The 20,525-nt window shown below is 37.1% G+C and overlaps 3 protein-coding genes across 4 annotated transcripts; 1 reads left to right on the plus strand and 2 right to left on the minus strand.

Annotated features, from left to right (window-relative positions):
- Window positions 1-147: 147 nt before the first annotated feature.
- LOC112569452 (prenylated Rab acceptor protein 1-like) lies at window positions 148-5,414 on the minus strand. Its single transcript, XM_025247241.1, has 5 exons — window positions 5,258-5,414; window positions 3,287-3,496; window positions 2,639-2,736; window positions 2,125-2,226; window positions 148-1,619 (listed from the first exon to the last, which is right to left on the minus strand). The coding sequence occupies exons 1-5, from the start codon at window positions 5,326-5,328 to the stop codon at window positions 1,519-1,521; spliced, it is 582 nt and encodes a 193-aa protein (XP_025103026.1). The 5' UTR covers window positions 5,329-5,414; the 3' UTR covers window positions 148-1,518.
- LOC112569451 (tubulin-specific chaperone cofactor E-like protein) lies at window positions 5,329-13,786 on the plus strand. 2 transcript variants are annotated; one of them, XM_025247239.1, is made up of 7 exons: window positions 5,329-5,433; window positions 6,467-6,728; window positions 8,330-8,475; window positions 9,074-9,723; window positions 10,054-10,396; window positions 10,934-11,085; window positions 11,436-13,786. In XM_025247239.1, the coding sequence occupies exons 2-7, from the start codon at window positions 6,506-6,508 to the stop codon at window positions 11,749-11,751; spliced, it is 1,830 nt and encodes a 609-aa protein (XP_025103024.1). In that variant the 5' UTR covers window positions 5,329-5,433; window positions 6,467-6,505; the 3' UTR covers window positions 11,752-13,786. The 2 variants fall into 2 exon arrangements, with proteins under 2 accessions (XP_025103024.1, XP_025103025.1); XM_025247240.1 differs by lacking the exon at window positions 5,329-5,433 and having other exon boundaries at window positions 6,586-7,124; window positions 7,159-8,475.
- A 301-nt stretch (window positions 13,787-14,087) lies between these two features.
- LOC112567573 (peroxisomal biogenesis factor 19-like) lies at window positions 14,088-19,418 on the minus strand. Its single transcript, XM_025244268.1, is given in 9 exon segments — window positions 14,088-14,850; window positions 15,141-15,185; window positions 15,556-15,732; window positions 16,132-16,247; window positions 16,250-16,277; window positions 16,730-16,815; window positions 17,502-17,655; window positions 17,935-18,038; window positions 19,193-19,418. Coding segments are annotated over 9 exon segments (927 nt in total). The 5' UTR covers window positions 19,335-19,418; the 3' UTR covers window positions 14,088-14,775.
- Between the last annotated feature and the right edge of the window lie 1,107 nt (window positions 19,419-20,525).

Raw genomic sequence — 20,525 nt, forward strand, 5'->3', positions numbered from 1 at the left:
TGATGTGCACCGTTTACTTGGAACACATTTAAGACTTGCACATTCTACCCTTATCAACCGCACAAATTGTTAATTGTGCTTTACTCCCCACTCCTGGCAGTGAGTAGCCGCACCCACCATCAAGGATATTTTTTAAAACAGTAACAAGCCTTTTATAAGTGTTTATTATCACCAAATTGCACATAAAATATTTCCAGAAGTTAAAAAAATTCCCTCACTATTTGAAATATACTCCCTCTCCATCCAGATCTGAACAATAGAAACGGAAAAAAAAACCATCTTGAAGTGATGGGGCATTTGCAGCCTGACACGGTTTATCAAAAGTACGTGAAGAACTCTACATAAACTAGCTTCTTTTCTAAAAGCATATGAACTTTAAGAAAAAGTACAAATCTAAGCTTTGTACTTTTGTTTTTATGACTTACATCATGTTATACAACTTGAAAGACCCGGTGCTAGTATTAGTATATAATTATGTGACTGATTCTGTTCACATAGCAGAGAAAATGTAAGAATTAGCAAGATGCAGGTAGCTCCTGCAGAAACAGAACCAAAAAAAAGGTCATTTCTAGTTCATTGAATGCAGCTTTATTGTGAAAGTAAAAAATTTCTGTTGCGACACCTCCAAGTTTTGTTTTTAAGGAGTGCATTTGACAAGGTTCTGCATTTTACACCCATCTGCTGTCATTTCTCAAAGATTTGTTCATGCTTCACAGTATGTATATACTTGATGTTGATAAGCAGCTTAAAGTTAATTCCAATGTTCAATAGGCAGATGTCAAATACTAAAATGGATTCTGAATGTTCCTAACATAAAATTAAAGCAATCAAAATGGTACTCTAATTTCTATATTTACACCATACTTGACACCCTCTTGAAATGTACACAGTATTACTCAAAATCAGTGAAATTGTATAAAGCTGCATGTAATGGTAACAGTGGTGTAATAAGGGTTGCTATAAAATGTTGCTTTCATAGAATTGTCAAAAATGCTGATGCAAGTATGGGCCGATCCCATGTGAAGTACCTTACAAGTGAAGCATTTATGTTACTGCCGTTTCAGTTCTGAGTTAGACTGCCCTTCAGTTCCTTGCAATTATTTGTCCACAGTGCCAATGAGACACTGAAAATTAGGGGTACTATTTACAGAAAGATATGACATCACCCTGGACAATAGCAGCATTAGCAAAAATTTAAAAGGCATGAATGTCTGAATTTTGTAATTGTCCACCAAATGTGTAGTCCTAAAAAAACCATTACACCCTTCTTTAAACAGAACATATAAGCTCTGCTAAAAAAAAAAAACTAAAATTTAAGGCCGAAAATGTTACTTTTAAAAATTACCTTGACACTGGAAACTATTTCAAGCATTTTGCCAGTACAATACTGCATAAGGCTGTTACATGGATACTGATTTGGATAAAAAATGTTAGCATGATCACAGTAATACATGTATGGCCTGGCACTCTGAAGCTAACAATGAGCTCCATACAGCGTCTTTTACAAAATCCAGATCCTTATACAGTCTGAATAGAATCCATCTCAATGTCAAAGCCCTCCACTTCCTCCTGTGTGATAAATGTTGCTGCATGCATCATGATGATAAAGAAAGAAGCACCTGCAGCATCAACAGAAAAAAAGTTGAAAAATAAAATTTTTATTGTCAATTGTCTTTCTTCAATGCTCACCAGACGACCTGACCGTAGGAGTTTAAAGCTACAACTGCTTTTTAACCAAATGAATTTCGCCCTGAGCAATAGGGAAAATAGCAGTTCCAATGCTTGAGTGCTCTCTACCTTAAGCCCAGTGTTTCCCTCAGACTTTATTAAACAAACCTTCCCATGGGTTCACATTGCAGCCCTTAAACTCCTAGGGTTAGGTTGTCCGGTAAAGTTAAAGAAAAAATAACTTTATTTTATTGTTGTACTATCTGCAGTATCTTCCCTCAAACAAAAGAATAAAAAATTTGTGCATAAAAATACTAATGCACAAAATTTCATTTAATTTACTGGTGTTCTGCCTGTGCGATCAACAGAAGTTTAAAAATAATTTCCCAAAATTTGACTGGTGTTTCTGCATTAAAAAATTTTAGATTATGCAAGGATGGTTTTCTCCAAACTCACCAATGATCCAGAAGACTGCCGAACCTGCACCAGCAATCCAGAACAGGGGAAAGGACAGAGCACCAACAGCTGCATATTGCTGTGCAATGCTTAATTCACGCCCTGCCAATAGTAGATGGGGTAAATTAATAAGTGTACCACATTAATCTTTAGCATTAAATAATACAGATTAGTAAGTAAAAACAATAACAAATACTTAAAAGATCCAGTTCCTCAAAAAGGTAGAGATTCTCCTGGTAAATTATATTAGAAGAGTGGAACTAAATTTTCAAAGAATATTTATACAAAATCATTTAACTATGCTTGGAATGTGTGGAAATAATAATAATGGGTACTTATAATGAGCAGAATCGTGATCAAGATAAATCACTTTCTCTGCGCAGTCATCGATAATTTCAACTCCCCACCGCTACTGTTATTTTAATAGCCCCAGAAAACTAGCACGTGTCAATGGACCAAACTGAACAGGATAATCAAGACAATGTGAAGAAAAGAATGAGAAATAAATTTTTACCCATGATAGACAAAGGTTTATTTTGGTTCTTGATGCTGATGATGTAACAAGCCCCTAGGCATGCTGCTATAGCAATGAGCAGCATTGGTGATGTGAGGCTGAAAACACATGCGAAGCAGTACAAGTTATTTAAATCTCTTAGCTTATGGTGGGAAAGAATGTTTGGCTGAAGGGAGGGAGGTAAGAAGTACATTACAGTGCTGGCAAACCTAGTGATAATTAACTGCTTTCATCTAACCTAACAAGAACCCTCAACTCCATCTGCTAGATCAAATCAATTCCTTCCTGCCAGTGAAAGGTCTGTTTTTAGGACACAAAGGAATAAAGATGAAAAAATGAGTACGATGGAGGCTCAATCAAAGCAGAATTAAGTTCTAGGAATATCAATAGCCAGCGAACTACATTATTAAAAACTCTTAGGATTTAACTAATCAGATATTTTTTCATGCACATAATCTTCTAAGGTAAATTTCAGAACACAGTGTATTTGTTTATGGGACAAGTCAGCCAAACTAATGTAGTCTTAAAAAATAGGATAAGAATAATCATGAATAAAAATGTACTTACACCAAGACACTAATAATGCAAATGGCAACTTATGTGAATGAAAATTAATGAATTAATGAATTAAAATCTGGTCATACTAACACGCAGAAGATGACAAGTCCAAGGAAAACAAACAGATAGTTTCCCTGAAAGGTGTCTATATTTTTGACTATGCGAGTTGGCAGCGGGCTCAAACTGTTGGGCATTTTGAAACGCTTGGTGTTGATGAATTCTGACCATGGTCGCACACGTTCCCGGGTCTTGTGAAACCATTCTCGGGCCGAAGTGTTGGATAATGAAATAGCCATCAGCCTGAAAGAATACAAATTTGTGATTAGTTGGCACGAAAACCATGTGATGTCACACCATCAGCTTTATAACCCAATGTCACTTATTTTTACAGTGCCACCCAGTATTTACTACTAAGCATGTTAGTACCTTCCGCCAGAATGCAAAGAACACCTACCTTATTTTAAAAACTGGGCCAACAAATAATATAGGATGAAGGCTTTTACAGATTGTTTGCATACCCATGTGCCAAGAATGTGTGAGTAGCCACTTTGGTTAACCCAGACCACTGTGGTTAGATGATCTGGTGATGGGCATCAGCTGCCAGGGTTTCCTTCAGTTGGAAGATTTGGTATTCGCCCATGGCTGGGAGTTTTGTTCGAGAGCATCATATTGTGTCTATGAGTTGGCAGGCATACCTGCCGAATGCACCGGGGGCAAACTTCCTCAGAGCACCTTGCTGTTTAGTCTAAGGTCTTGCAAGGCCCAGCAGACATCTGTCACTTTATGGAAGTAATGAAAGGGACAATGGATCTATTGTGAAGAAGCTAGTTACACTGGAAGAAAGTTGCTTGCATGCCCTGTTTTCCTTTTCACAGCGAAGGTAGCGAGCAGTGAAAGGCTGAAAGCTAGACATGGCAAGCAAGAAAGCACTTTACCAACACATTAGACTCATCACATGGCCATTGTACAAGTTTTATAACAAGATGGAGACAAGATCCATGCCCCAGAACAAGGATCGGCTAGTGGTGTAATGGTTAGCCCCTTTCATCAATAGACTGAGGACTGCTGTCGTGGGTTCAGATCTCATCTCAAGCACACTGTTTTTTCTCTGTTGTTACCAGCTGCTCTGCTATGATATAGTCTTAGTTTCTGGCTTGGCATTAAACATTAATTGCTCACCCTTCCACCCCCAAAACAAGGACTTACTCTTGCTTTAAGAATATGGGTACTTATCAGGCAAGGTAAAAATCACCAGTCTTAAAGGGAAACAAATTTACTACAGCCCTACCATCATGGATCTTTTTTTTTTTTTAATGGTGAAACAGGAAGCCTTGTTTACATAGAAATTGTGTGACCTCACATTGTTGGCTTTGCCCAGTCAATATACACATATCTTAAAACTAACCCTTAGTAATAAATCTTCTAAATATTAAGTGTCTGTATCAGATTGTGTAGCTTCTCTGAGTCCTGGATGGACTTCATCACCTTTCCAAAATAGTAAGGCTTCAATACATTTGTACATGTACCAGATAGTTTCACATGAACTCAGACACTGTGAACCATTTAATGTTAAATAATAATAATATAAAAATCGCAGTACCTATTTATCCATTCTACTGAAAGTTCTACTACAGAGAGATGATTATTCTGGAATCGGAATCTTACATAAACTGCTTTTGATACTTGGCTGAGCAAAGTGTCTTCACTGAGTCATTCCTGCTCGAGTACGTGTTGCAACGATCGTGTTACAACAAATAAAATTATAGCTGGAAGGATGTTATGACAAATACACTGTTTCGTTCAGTTGTACATAATTTAAGAATTGTTACAAGTGTTAAAAAAATCGGACAATAACAATAATCGATTTGAAAGTTTTATACTGAAGATCAATAAATTCCTTGTACAGTCGAAGTATACTTAGACGACAATAAAAACGTTTCTGACATCAATATAAACCACCGATATCTGAGAATACACATCCCGAAAATTTCTAAACCGCTTAAGCGAAAGAATATTTTTTGAAAATGACGATTTACATAAACAAAATGAGCATATATCTACCTGTTTTTCAAGGAAGGCTCCGCTACAGGCGTAAAGTCAAGATTCCCTTCCAAACCCCCTTTCTCAGCCATAGCAGCTGTCGTCTGCGTGGAAATGATGTAAGCACCTCCAAAACCGATGACGCGCAGTTCACTTCCGGAGTAAATACTGCATGTCAATACTTCTGTGAATGACAGGTAAGCGTTCGAAATTATCGTGGTATGGGCTGCTTAGTTAAATAGTATATGCCTTGTGCATCAGCACAATAAAAACTGCTTATATTTTGTGTATAAGTGTCTCATTAGCTAGTTTGCAGCACTGACCGTTTGGATTCATGTTTAAGTTATCGTACCCTCCCACCTTCGTCTGCGTTCGTCGAATAAACCTGTCATAACAGAAGATTATTATAGTACTGTTCCACATCTTCGTATTCCCGTACAGATCCATGATTAAAACAGTACTTTAATAGGGTTGGGTTGATCAGTCCCAGCCACTTACAGCAGAAATCTGCCCATCCACGTATGAAATGATTTCGTGTTTATAGAACACAATTTACCGCGCATCATATCTCACAACTCAGACGGACTCGACGTGCAGGGTAGGAGAAATTATTTTCAAATTTAATGTTACTAGAATGCCTAAAACTGAACTTAGATGACGTACTCTTACACTGTTCGACCCATTTTTTTCTTCCAAATTTCAGAAACTGTCCTTATTCTCATTTAAAGATTGGAGAAAAGTCAGAAACAAGAATGATGCATCCCTTGGTCATTGACAACATTACATTTGTAGCAGCATTGATTGAACTAGCATTGATTGAACTGACATCGAACATTCATCTGTATAGTCACCCTAAATAGCATGACTTTACCTTTTCTCTGCACAAAAAGTGTTATTTTGACAGAATTCATTGTTTATGCAACAATTTAGAAAAGATGATTAAAAAGTCTTAAAAAAAATCTAGGGGTGCCCAGCCTACGGCTGGTGGGCCGCATCTGGTCCGCGAAGGTGCCTTATCTGCTCATTTTAAGTAGACACAAGATAATTTTATTTTTAACATCATGATTCTGGCAAAATTGTCATGTTCTGGCCTGCGAGATTTTATATCATGTCCAGTTCGGCCCTCAGGCAAGAAAAAGTTAGGCACCACTAGGACTTTGTAAGATTTAAGTTAATCAGCTTGTGACCAGCTGTATAAGTTTATAGTAATAAAAATGTATTGTTACTTAGGTTACAACAACCACGAAAAGCAGCAGTATTGACGCTGTCATGGCAACAGAATCCAGCAACTCTGACTATTCCATGTCGGAGATCATGTACTCCAGTCAGGCTTCTTCAGGCATGCTTGATTCTCCTGATGCTCCTCACACACAGGAGGAATCTGGTAGCCGCAGTTTTGTTGATGCAGTTTGGGACAAGTTTAATGATGACATGGTTGTAAACGACTGCATCAACATATATGTGCCAAAGAAAGGACCAGCAAGACTGACAGGTTTGTACAATGTACAAACTGTTTAAGATCTAGTTTGCAGAACTCTGCAACCTAGGAAGGATAAGGTTCATAGCCTGTAAACCATACTTCTAATTAGCAGTTTCATGTCTCACTATCTCATTCTGTGTTTTATAGTCTTAATGGCAAACAAAATCTGCAGATTTCCAGAATATACTACTGTCATTAGTTTGTTGCAAAAATGCTTTTTTGAGTTTTTCATGAACATTCATTTTTAGAAAAGCATAGGTGAATTGATCTAAATGCTAGTACTGACATCATTAAAGATAACAGCCAGTGCAAGAGCATATTCTAATGATTACCAAATCTGTAAGCCTACTTTGTGACATAAAAAATGAACACTTTACCTCACTCCAAAATCGAGATAAGGACTGAGATGTTCAAAGGCTTGTAGCTTGCAAGCAGAACAGAGGTTTAGATTTTGCAAGGGGAAAGGGTGATTACATGACATAGATAAAAGGTAAAGGTCATCCCCTAATCATTTTTAGGTCACTGGGAGTGAAGTGTTAGAGACCTCACTTTTCTCTTTACATCTCTTCCTCACTGCCTTACCTTTCCCAACCCTTTATGGAGTCAGGTACTTATTCTTCATTCCGAGAGCTGTGACACATGAATGTCAAAACAGGAGTACCTCTTGGTTTGAACACTAGTGTTCTAACCACTTGGCTATCCGGTTTCCCTTCAAATCAAAAAGGAAAATACCAACAAAAAAATTTTGTTAAGAGGACTGAAACTATGAGTTAGGTCAGATGTCTTATCACTTAAGACTTAATGTAATAAGTCAAACATATGAAAGCTAATATTTTGTCAAATGTTAGTGACAGTTTTGCATGCATAAAGTATCATGTAATGAAAACAGTTTTTAAACATGAGAGATCAAAATCATGGAAATATTTATACACATTCATTTGATGCCTACTATTTTCCAGAAACTGATTCTAAAACTCCCAATTAATGTATTTAATTTGGTGTCTAAAATCTCCCATCATTTTAAAATTATGGTCAGAAAGTCTCCTAGAAGTTGAAACCAATGGTCTGACAGTGCCAAACAGTTTTAACCCAAGATAAAAAAAACTCCTTGCATATTATGGATGAAAACATTGATCTCTATAAAAGTAATAAACTTGCTCATTTAAAGTAATTTTAAACTCAATAGAACCTTTAGTTGTTATGTAACTTTCTTTAAGGAAAGAGGAAAATACTTTATAATAAGCTATTATTAGGTAGTCTTACAAAAAAATTAATGTCTGATATTGTCATCAAAAGATGAATTGCCCACTTGACACTAAAACTATTAATATTTTTCAATCAATACTGCTATTTGCCTTGACCTATCCAGCCATGGCTACATTTTCAGATTAAAATCAGTTTTGTTTAATCATTAGTCAATGTTTAAAATTGATAATTTGGCAAACTTAAATGGAAGCCAGACAACTTGGCCAAGAACCAGATCAACCAAAAAGATTTGACCTGGATGCAAAAACTTGCCTCTCTGTGTGCTTTTTTTTTCTTTTATTTTTGTTTTTGCTTAGGAGATCACAGTTTAAAAAGAAATAATTGTAATTTGCATTGACCTGTCACAGATTCAGGGCATTTGATCCTGCCTCGCCAGGTACACCTGAACGCCTGTGGCATCACAGAGGCTGGGCACCCAGCTGGCATGACTCGCATGTGCCAAGGAGTTATGGAACTTGACTTAACACAAAACTGTATAGCATCTTGGCAGGAAGTAGGGGGCCTTTCATTGTGACCCCATTTGCTTTTTTGTGATTGTTTGACTTCATTTGAAGTGGTGATGTCTTAGTAGTTTTGAAAGTTTGCAAATCCTAGAGTCTCTTGTTTTGAAAATGAAACAGCACTTTTTATTTATTAGAGTTCATATGCACACACATCCATTCCCCGAGTCAGTCATGCAATTCATACTTGTTTAAACAGCATTAGGTATTTACTGTCTTTGTTTTGTCTGTCTTTTTTTTCTTTTTCTTTTTTTTTTTTTTGCAACAGAAGGTCTGTACTTGGTCTCATTGGCTACATCTCTGTAAATATTTACTTCCAGATGTACTTTCACATTATATGCTGCTTCCTGTTTGTTGTTAATTCATTTGTTCATTTTTGCCATATATTATTACTGGCATTTTTTCAGAAGCTAGATTCATAAATCTAGTTTGTTAAACATTGAAACCATTTTATAGGTTTAGAACTTTGAAGGGCATGGCTGTTACTTTTGGAAAGGTCAGGTACATCTTCCTGTCTTTTTCTTAGACTACAGGCAAGTTACTATGACGTATTGCATAAGAAATGTATGAATAAATTTGTTCTTTTGACAGATTTTCCAAGTCATCTGCTGCATGCCACGCCTGACATTTCTCAACTTAACCAGCAACCCGATTAGTTCACCAATTGTTGGCTCCCCCAAAATGGTTGGTATGATGCATGCAAGCATAAGTTCCACAGCATCCTCACTGGATGAACTGACTGCATCAGCTCTTTTCTCCCGTGCCCTGGCAGAGTCTCCCAACACTGCCTCTACCAACCTCAGTGACACCGATCCCGACATTTCTATCAAGGGCCCCACTACCAGCAACATTGTTGAGGTTGTGGCCCCATTAGATGCTTCTTCTAGCAAAGTTGCTTCAGAACAAGAGACATCCATAGTGCAGAGTATTGAAACAAATATATCACCATCAGTTCAGGCACATAGCTCAGAAACCACTGAACCCACATTGTCAGTGGACGCCACCACAAAAGACTTAAGTGAAGACAAAACTGTTTCTGCTGCCACACAAGATGGTGGCAGAGATGCAGACAGAGCCAGTTGCAGTACCCCTGAAGCTTATGACAAGAAAACTGGTTCTTTTTCTTGCTCACCCACTGAACTGCCTACTTCTTTATGTTTTCCGAACCTGAGGCAGTTGGTGCTGAATGACACACAGGTGGATTGGCAGAGTATTGTTCAACTTTTGAAAATATTTCCAAAGTAAGGGCAAACTTTGGGGTGAGATGAAAGGGGATACCTCCTTGTTGATTGAACAATGTAATAATGAGTATTTTATGCAGACATGATTTGCTTTATGAAGACACCTTTTTTTTTCAATTCTATTTAGTTATCAACATATATATTGTAAAAAGCTTAGTGATATTATTGTTAGTGTTAACACCAGCCAGTGAAGTTTTTAATAAATTTCTTACCATAGAAGTGACTGACATAAGTGATATGTCCTAAAAAGAAAGATGTTTCAGAACATTACTTTTCATGCTGCCTGTATCAGCAGTATCTGCCCTTGTTTTGTCCATTTATTTATTTCAGTCTAGAAGAGCTACACTTGAGTTTGAACCACTACACATCTGTTGATCTGCTTCCTGATCTACTGTACCCTTCTCTTGTTCGAATTTTCTTTAATGGCAATAAAGTATGCGCTTGGTCAGAAATCAACAAACTTGGGCGAGCCTTTCCTAGTCTTCAGCAGCTGTTCTTGGCCGAAACAGAGCTGAGGACTCTGGATGAGACAGACTGTATGGCCGAGTCCTTTCCCTGTCTGAGCTTGCTCAGCCTTAATAAAACTCAACTGGAAGGCTGGGACATTCTGGAAAGGCTACGTCTTTTGCCTTCCCTTATTGATGTTCGGCTGCAGGGTATACCTTTCTTAGAGGTAACTGTTGTAAGATTCTCCTGTTCCCACTTCTTATGCTTACTTTCTTCTTTTTTTCCTTGGTATTTCACTCATAAAAATTTATGTTACACTTTTCAGATTTATCGTGGGTTAGGCACATGGTGCATTGCTAGGTTGTGTAGATAAGTGCAGCTGCTATATTTGATAAGCATTTTATTTACTTCATTTCAGTCACCCCACTACAGCAATGCACCATGGAGTCATAGCCAAAAGCTTTCACAACCAAGATTAAGGTTTCTTATAAAGAAAATGCTTGTATTATCCGCAGCAGTATGCTCTTAATCCTTGAATGCAAAGTGTTATTTAAAAAGCTGTTGTTTTACTTCTGTTTCCAAAGCTACAGTCTCTGGTAATACAGCTGTCTATATCTTTATAATTGTAGCTGCTTCTTCACATGATTGTTGCTCTTACAGCAGCTTTGTGACGTGATATAAACTTTCTTTCCTCTTTTCTTTCTTTCACACTCTCCCCCCTCCCTTCCTGATGGTAACTAGTGTACTTCTGCATATATGGCAGTCAATGGAGGCAAAAGAACGGCGGCAGCTTCTTGTAGCACGACTACCTAATGTAACCCGTCTCAATGGTAGCCCAGTTACAGATGAGGAGCGTGAGGATGCTGAGAGAGCCTTCATTCGCCTTTTCATGGACAGTGAACAAAAACCTGCCAGGTGAGATAGAAAATATTACGAAGATGTTCTTTAGAAATGCCAAGCCATGGTTTTGTCGCCAGGGTTCAAAACTTTGTGAGGGTTTTCAAAATCCAAAGAAGGCAGTTGTTAAAGTACCTGTCTCTAGGGTACCATTGTTTGTAAAGACAGTAAAGACATGGGAAAGATGGAATATATCAAAACAGAATAAAGAAACGAGAGAGAACAGGTGTGTTTATAAAATTTATGGACTTTTAAAGGTAACATTCGTGGTCCTCCCATGATTCAGTCATATTATAATGCAGCTTTTTTATTAACTTTCCCACCCAACCAGAACAATGGCTCCTGTGCACAGTTGCTGTTTGTTACAGGTATTATGAACTAGAAAAAATCTATGGCAAGTTAGACCCCTTGGCCAAAGTGAATCTCAAGCCACAGCGAGTCTTTAGAGTGAAGGTAGTCTTCAATGACAGATGTGAAGAACTGGAAGTCAATGCAAATCAGTCAGTCAGGGAACTTAAAAAGACATTACAAAATCTGGTGGGTTTGCCAGCCAGCCGATTTTCTGTGTTTTATGTTGACAAACAGATAGATATGGGTGCTGAGAGACTGAGGTTTCCAGACAAAAAGCTCTACACTTACAAACTTACAGACGGAGACGAGTTTATTGTAGAACCAAAAACTTAGCTTTCTTATCAGGTGATGTACAATTTCCATGTCCATTTTTATTTTCTACATGCAGCAGCTTCCATTTGTTGGAGGATGAGCTGCTGCAATAATTTGCAGATGATTGTCATGAAATAAATGGTAAAATATACTCAGCATTTTGTGATCTTCACATTTCCAAGAAAGAAGTGTCCGTCTCATAGTTCTCTTTCATATGTTGCTCTTTGTTTATGTGTGTGTGGGTGGATAATAATTGTAAGACTTTTTTGGGCTGAATTGACTTGGGTCATATGCTTTTTTCCTTCTTTTGGCCTAGTTATGAATTGTGCTATACAAAGCAGAGAAAATCAAAATGTAAGGGTAGCCTGTGGGGAAGTTGACCTCTTTGTTAGGCCATTTGCTGCTGCTGAAGATTCATAAATTACTATCACAAAACTTTTTAACACATTTTCCTTTGAATGGAATTGTAAGTAGTGTGGCTGTTTGATGATGAGGAAGCAGGCAACCCTCACTTTGATGCACCAACGACTTTGATTTTTCTGTGTCTTTGCTTATTCAGATCAGAGGATGGGTTTCTTATAGGGTCACTTGGATAGAAAGTTGTTATTCTAGTAACAAATGTTATGTCCAAGAGAAATTAATTTAGCAGGCCATTTGTTAAAGGTCCAACAACTATTTTTACTTTTGGTAATAAAAGTGTATGTCATGTGCAAAGCAGTCAAAAATAAATTATAATCATAAACATTGAACGCAGAAAAGCATCCTAGCATGTGCTATACAAACAAGCTCTGAAACAGATTGGCTTACATTTTCACACAAGTTGGTGGCATTGACAGCAATAATTTTTTTTTCATTTGAGGTGTGATGTTGATCATCAGCTGAGACATCTGAAGTACATTCTTTTATTTCTGTCTTAGCCTCAACATAACTATGTTAAACCACACTCATATATTTGTCACCAGTTTATATTTCATTATTGGTTACTGGGACCGCTTTTTAAAAGGACAATATTACTTTTAACAGGCTTTTTTCCAACAATTATGATCCCATTTTAGGAAACAAATGATTGGACATAATGTCTCATAGTAAAACTTATGTAATTCTAATTTCCTGACTTGGCATTTGGGTGTCATATTTTTTTTTAAACATCAACTCTGTTTTTTGGATTTAACTAAGATCAACAGTGCTGTACATGAATGTTTTGAGAAGAAAGGGAGATTACCTGCAGTCAAAAAAAAAATACATGATTATTCCAAAGGTAAATGCATATTTAATTTGTGGTAATGAAGTGCTTTTTTTTCAATGCTGCCACATATTTGTACACACAGGGAGTTGTTTACTAACAGAACGTTTAGTCTTTTCTTTGTTTATGATGTGTTATGTTTATTTTAACCAGAAGGTTGCTGGTAATTTTGGTGTGATGGTCTCATATTTATTCAGACTAAAGATGTTTTGGCTTGTTACTTATGCTTTTAAGTTATTCAAATTTTCAGAGTGATTTCTGAAGGTGATGTGTGAAAGATTGAGGGTCAAATTATTTTGGAAGTGCAGTTGTACTTGGTACCTTTGACTTCTGTATTTTTGAACTATAATTGGTTTGATTAACTACAGTACACAAATCATTGGTTGAAACTTTTTCCAGCTCTGCCAGCCATCAAAACTTTAGTTCATACATTACTTTGCAAAATACATTATTTAAATCAGGATTTATATCTGAATTCTTTTTGTTAATTCGCATGACTACTTGCTGGTCTTGGTTTGCTTGTGCTGATGCTACATATTAATAATTATTGCTTTCTCCCACCCACTGAAGACAAAAACAGCTCAGCTTACAGGTTTCATGTCTTCTTCATCCACTGAAAATCACGCACCCAGCTATAAAAATCTGCATTGATAAATTTCCAATGTGTCATATGCATTTAATCCAAGGTTTCCCCTACATAAAAATCCCCTTATAATTTTGATCTGGCAGTTATGTGTGTGTTTTTGTTTTTAAATTGCAGGAATGTGTATGTTTGTATATGATTATTAAAGATGCTGCTTTGCACTACATTTAGGACAAGCTTTGTGGCATCCTTGCAGGTGTTTATGACAGCCAAGGTAGATTTGTTTTTTCTCCACCACCACCACCCCATACCACAATTTTAATCTCGGATTACTCTGTCTACTTTCTCTACAAGAATATGCTATCTTTTCCTTACATAAATCAGCGTGTTCACAGCTATATTTAAACTTGAATATTCCAGATTTGTTAAATGGATTAGTATGATACTGACTGAGTATTGGTGAACAGAATACAAATAACCCATTTGTAAACAGGCAGTAGGCAGTTTTACACAAGCTCTGAATCCAGTAACGGTAATTGCATTTTGATTTTTATAAGGTCTTTGCAGGACCTGAACAATGTACTGTGAAAAGCAACAACAACAGAGGAACAGGCCAAGACAAAATTTTTAAGCACAATAGTCTTAGGCTTAACCCTCTACATGCCAGGATAAAAAAAAAGAAGCAAAAGTGATAGTCCAAGATTTAAAAACCCAGCAATGTGTAGGGATATCTAATGGTAACATCATCATGGTTTCCCCTAAAACACATCCATCCAGAACATTCTATCACTTGAGTTCTCATCAGCATAAAGCATAGTTTGTCAGATGGCAATTGAACTGCTTGTTTCCTCAAAATCTTGTTGCACACCAGAGAGATCACATGCATGAACATTCATGCATGCAAATACTTCCACATGCTTAAAAATATGTATGATCTGAAAAAGCATGTCTTCAAAGGCCCTGCTAGAAATATCACCCACCCAAGAATAAAATTTCATACCAGCTAAATGCTTAAAAGATGTGTACTGTGCACACTCTCGTGCAGGATTCTGTAATCCCATGTCACAGCCTATGGCACACAGGCTCAAAGTTGGCTTCTGTGAGGGTAAATTTGATTTCAATACAGTTTGACCTGTCACGTAGCAGTACAGCATAAAGTGTCAACAATCCATCTTCAACCAGAATGCAACCAGCTTTGCATTCTGATGAAGACACCAGTTTACATCAAGCTGCACTGACTGCCCACACCAGGCATCTTGGGCATCCCATTCTCATCAAACTCTAGTCCTGGTGCCTGTAAAAGACAAATATGACCTTAGATAAGATGAACTACAATCACTCAAAGCTGTGTCAAGGTTCTAATGTGGCAAGTGAAATGAAACTATTTACATACAATCTATAAGCAGTATGTCTCTCTTTTTACCTCCCCCTTTTGTCTCATCGATGATGTTTTAATTGATCTGATTTACAGAGCACCATTCCAAGGATGCAGGTGAAGACTAACACTGATCTTTTTATTCTTCATCATTTTTAGCTACTAAGAAACTTAAACTATATATCTATGAAATATAGAAAACAATATACCATTTCTCCCACAATTTCTTTCGGTGGCTGTCCCAGCTCTTGCATCTGAAAGTGAAGCATATGATGCAGATTTTTCTTCTTTTTAATTTAAAAGTACATATTAAGTATAAGGTATAAAGTACGAGTGCACATACTAAAACAAATTCCAGATGCCAGCCCCTACACTCCTAGTTCATGAAAAGTCTATGTCTGAATGAGATCTTGAATAGGCTCACCTTGCTCTGCTGAGAAAAGAATTCACAGGTCTTCAAGAAACTCAGTAATGTATGTGTGCATAACGAAACAATTCTTGGTTTGGATGATCTGAATGCTGTTCATATGTTGTCAGTTCCAGTTTTTAGGCTTTAAAATGATTATGAAATGGTATTGAAACCTGAAAACGCTAGCACCTAGTTTAAAAAAAAGTGTGTACTACCTGTTGCATGAGATCAATAAGTTTCTCAAATCGCTGGGACTTTTGCTCTTGTGTGTCCTCTGGGGATTCTTCCTCAAAAAGGGTGCAGATGGAAGTCATAAGCTCATACTGCTTGCGGTACATATCTAGCTGAGTAGCATCCAGACTGGATTCATTGGCTCCAAGATATTCTGGATACTAATATAAAGCATTCATAATAACTCCACCTTGAAACTAGCAAAATATATTAGGCAAATCAAAGTTTCTAGCTTCTGTCATCCTACAAAAGTGTAAGCAAAGACTCTCTTAGCAAAGACCTAGGTGAGACTTGTCAGCATACAACTTTGGTCACTGCACATTAACTCAATAGTGGTCTAAATTGCACAGTAAATCACCATGTAAAAATCTCTAATGCATGTGCAAATTAGTAAGTAGTACTCTCTTTTTACTCCTATCACAGCCACTAAATAAATTATCAAACATTAATTTATTTTTGAAAAAAGGTAAGATCCCTCATGTCAAAGTGCAGCAACTCTTTGAAACTTCTGTAAACATACCCTAATAAAAGGGCATCAAAACTATCAAGATGCACAGTACCTTGCTAGAGATTTCTTTGAGTGATGGGTACAGGATATCTTTAGAGAGAAGGGACTGCATCAAGCCCTGCATCATGGGCATCAAATCTTCTGCCTGTCCCTCTGCCCCTGCTCCCCAAATGCCTTGGCCAGCTCCTCCTCCCCCAGCTGCCAAAGAACACAGCCATGAACTAAAGCTGTACAGTCAGAACATAAGTGTCTGGTGTACAGTCAACATTTTCTTGCTTCATACTCCATAAAACAGTCTTCTGTCCAAGTGCATTCAGTGACATTTTTAATTTTCCAGATAAAAGTTTACTATTCATGACAGTTGTTAGTGTTATTTTTTCATCAACCATTTCCAAGCAATTTTTCTTCAGAAAGTTACACTATGAGACACATTTTGTCTCAACTGTGCTTTCTAATTTTAAACTAGCTAGGATTTTCATGACAAGCTTGCAGTAATGCTTGTTTGCTAAAGATATTTAATACTATGGTTATGTGATGACAATAAGTTAACTGTCTTACAGATGATTTAAAGATTTGTTACTTATAAATGTATTTTAAATCAGATATGTAAAGAAAAAATATTTGCAAGACAATTACACAGTGCAAATTACCTCTATCCCTTCTGCATTTTGTGCAAGGTCTGATAGAGTCTGGGACAATGTGGATGCAAAGTGTTGCTGAGCCTCAGCCGAGTCTCCTACACAAAGACATTTGCACATTAAGATTAATATGATACTGTCTTTTTTTCCCTTTTGTAAAGCTTGGTTTTGTATCCACATAAATGTTATCCCCACCTTTCTAATTGTTCATTTATTTTGGGGCCTGGTAAATTTTCTTTTCTAAATGGTTTAGAAATATTACATGATGTTTTACTACTTACCACACCATTCTTACTACATCTTATTCGTAATGAAAATCCAGCTAATTTCATCTGCAATGACAATGGTGAAATGATTTCATTCTGTTTCATCAACAATTTCAGTTTCTGGGTGATGCCAGTAGAAATGCTATTGAATGGTAAATGAATAGAATCTCCCTCCCACACATCCAAGCTGTAGCCTCCCTAACCTGCCCACCATACATGTATATAGAAGACTGGAGATTACTACATTGTAGCCACAGACTGCCAGATTCTGGTCTCCATGAAATAAATGAGGTACAAAACAAAGCTTCATACTGAAACTGCTTAAAATATTCACAGGTAAAGCACTTACTCTAAACCATAAAGAAATAAGCTTAGAAAAGTGAATCCCATTTGATTTTTTAAAGACTTAATTAGCAAATATCTGTAAACTATCAGGATCCTTTCAAAAATTAATTCTGTGAATTAAACCTGATCATCTTACAAAATGAATTAAGTGAATATGACTAAGAGACAGAAACCTGCATTTCCAGCTGCTTCTGCCAGCTTTTCTATCTGCTCCAACATGTGTGGATCATGAGACAAAAACGACTTCATTGCTTCTTCAAACTGTGCTGCTAATTCTGTTGAAAATTCTTCGGCAAACTCAGCTGATGTTGGGTCTTGGGAAGAAACCTGCAGAACACACACAAAAATACCCTAAACTCAACAAACAAAGCAGGAAAGTCACCAAAACTCAAATCAATGATACATGTACTATTTGAATCCAACTCAGAATGAAAAAAATATGAAAAATATTTTAATAATTATACCCCTAAGCACAAGGATTAATCGGTACTGCTGGATATCTTTTTTAAAATTCTTTCTTTCCACTACTTTCAAAGAAAAATCACATGACAATGACATGTTAGTAAAAATACACAATTATCTCAAAATGTCTTGAAATGTTTATACCTCAGATGCTGCACAGGCTCCACCTGCAGCACCCACTGCTTGCTGTGTTGGTGCTTTTTGCTGTGCAGCTAATTCTTTATTCTTTCCAAAGTCTTCTAAAGCACCTGAGAAAATGGTCAGCAAGAAATGAATGTTATGACAAGAACTCTCTTAACTTCAGCTGTAAACAGTAGGTTTATTATCAAAATCCCAAAAGATCTGTATCGCTGAAAACAAAAGGATAAAAAATGTACAATCAACTAAAAAGCTTTAAAGATCAAAATAAATAAGTACATTAGTCCTGACTTTGTTTTAGATTTACTTGTCTTATTTAATCAACATGAACTCACAACCTCAAATGTTATTTCTCCCACTGCTTTAACAATAATTATGTTCCCTGGTGTGCATCTCACATTCAAGTAATTTGTTACACTTTGATAGTCAAAATAGCAAGCTTCAATCATATCGTTCTGTCCAATATCTGGGTGTGTGCTTTATTTTAACACTAATCTAGCACAATCTTATTCCTCTCACTATAGCCCCCAAGAACTTGATGGTAGATGAAAATATGAAAGTGGGATGTTTTTGAAAGAAAATTCATCAGATAACAATACACGAAGAGACGATAACTCTATCTCAGCTTACAACAGTGGTTCTTAACCTTTTTTGAGGTACCGAACCCACAAGTTTCATTCACCGAACCCTTTTTAGTTTCATATGCACATACACCGAACCCTTCTTTAGTGTCATCACGAATTGCGGGTGTGTCTTGACCTCCGTGGCGGAGGCTCCGCCAAACCCCTGAGACCGACTCACCGAACCCCTACTGGCTTACAATCTACCCGACTGCCTTTATATGAAAGGTCAATGGAGAACATATAACCTGGAGTTAATGTCCTTCACAATTTCCAGCTTGCTGGTACATATATCTGTTTGTTGATATATGAAAAAGGTTTTTTTATGTTATCGGCAATTTTGCTATGCATTGTCGGAGCGAGCCCTCATCAAATCAGTTCTACAAATCTAAAGACCGTCTGGTGTCGCCCCAGCCTTAGACCCCATTGATATCGGTTCCCCTCTACCGTTATCACACCATAATGGTAGCAGTCAGTTAAGAAAGTATGCTATTGTCTTTGGCTGATGCATTTAAAGTGAAAATAATTTATACAGAAATCCAACGCGTTTATGCATAAATACGAAGGACATATAGTTGCGGACTTTGCTCTTTAAATAGCCAAGAGGCACGATCGTAATGATGAACATGCTCCGTTTAACTCACTATTTAAAATCTCGTCTAGTTCAGAATCTTCCGTTGGAGCTATCTTCGCTTCTTTTTCTGAACTTTTTGGAAGAGATTTTGTTCCATCGTCCGCGGAAGTTTCCTCACAAACATCTGTCGTCTGCGTCTGACTTTCAGCCATGCTGTTACTTATAACGCTTCAGAACAACACGCTCTGTTTCACGAATTTTTGAGAACTCAAGCCACACAAGAATCCTCCATCCTGGAATTAGAATAGGAATGGTTGACGAGTAACGCCCACATTCCTATTACGAAACACGTACAAACGTCAGGAGAAAATTAAACTTTTACGTTTTATTCTGATCAAGCAACCATTGATTGAAAAAAATCACAAATTATGTCAACAACAGAAGAAATTTAAAAGATGTTGTAGCTGACTGAACACATTCCTCGCACAGATGTGGCGAGAAGGGTCACATGTAATAGCCTTATTTAATACTAATTAATTCTTCCCACTTCTAAATGCTGACAACTTAGTGACAACGTATCTTAATATATAGAATATGTTTCATAGCTGCTTTTTACTTTCTTATATACAGCATTACTTATTATTCATAAACTCTATAAAACTTTGATCAAAGGCAGTCAGCTGCACCCTCCCTTTCAAGGTTTGGGCACTACGTCACCCGCTGTGTTGTCTGATTTGCGCGACCAGAGACGTTATACCCTATATAACGACCAAGTACAGTACTCTCTATTGGGGTGGAGGGAACAATCACTGTCAGCGATACACTCTGCCCTACACAAGCGTTCTCTCTACATTTATATCGCTGTTAAGATGGCGTTAGCTGAATGGATTCAGTTATTATTCTTTTAAGCCCGTTATATGTCCTTTTTTTTTTATCAAAGATACACTTAGGATTTTTATATTATTGTAATAAAATATCGATAGGATACACATGCAGCTGCCTCCTTCATAGGTTTTTGTTATCGCACTCCAAACGTTTTTAAACGTTTATTGGCGGTCGACCTATCACGTTGCCCCATAAATGAAAGGCATTGGCTTATTTCCCTTTGTGTATCTGAGCAGTCGCTGACTAGCTTGACGTCAATACGCTCACGAAGTAGTATGCTCTTAGCGCTTGAGACAAGTAGGAAACATGGACAGAAAACGAAGGACGGAAAGAAGAAACTACGCATACAAGAAATAAACGACAAACATAGAAGACCTAAAGAGAAATCTGGGAACAGTAAGGATGGAGAATGTCATAAATCAGCTGAGGAAATATATATTTAAAATGGGGTACCCCCCCCCCCAAGTATGAAAGGTATGGTGATGACCATTTTTTTTTGTGTGGCGGGGTGCCTAAGG

Source organism: Pomacea canaliculata, linkage group LG7, assembly GCF_003073045.1.
Source record: "Pomacea canaliculata isolate SZHN2017 linkage group LG7, ASM307304v1, whole genome shotgun sequence".
Classification (NCBI taxonomy): Eukaryota; Metazoa; Mollusca; class Gastropoda; order Architaenioglossa; family Ampullariidae; genus Pomacea; species Pomacea canaliculata.

What these genes read in the sequence shown, in the direction of transcription:
- LOC112569452 (XM_025247241.1), bottom strand. Translation starts at nt 5,328, where the DNA reads ATGGCTGAGAAAGGGGGTTTGGAAGGGAATCTTGACTTTACGCCTGTA. An exon ending in GGACTTGTCATCTTCTGCGT is followed by an intron (nt 2,737 to 3,286) that starts GTTAGTATGACC and finishes ATGTGTTTTCAG; the next exon opens with CCTCACATCACCAATGCTGC. An exon ending in TAAACCTTTGTCTATCATGG is followed by an intron (nt 2,227 to 2,638) that starts GTAAAAATTTAT and finishes TACTATTGGCAG; the next exon opens with GGCGTGAATTAAGCATTGCA.
- LOC112569451 (XM_025247239.1), top strand. Translation starts at nt 6,506, where the DNA reads ATGGCAACAGAATCCAGCAACTCTGACTATTCCATGTCGGAGATCATG. An exon ending in AGGACCAGCAAGACTGACAG is followed by an intron (nt 6,729 to 8,329) that starts GTTTGTACAATG and finishes GACCTGTCACAG; the next exon opens with ATTCAGGGCATTTGATCCTG. An exon ending in AGTGAACAAAAACCTGCCAG is followed by an intron (nt 11,086 to 11,435) that starts GTGAGATAGAAA and finishes TGTTTGTTACAG; the next exon opens with GTATTATGAACTAGAAAAAA.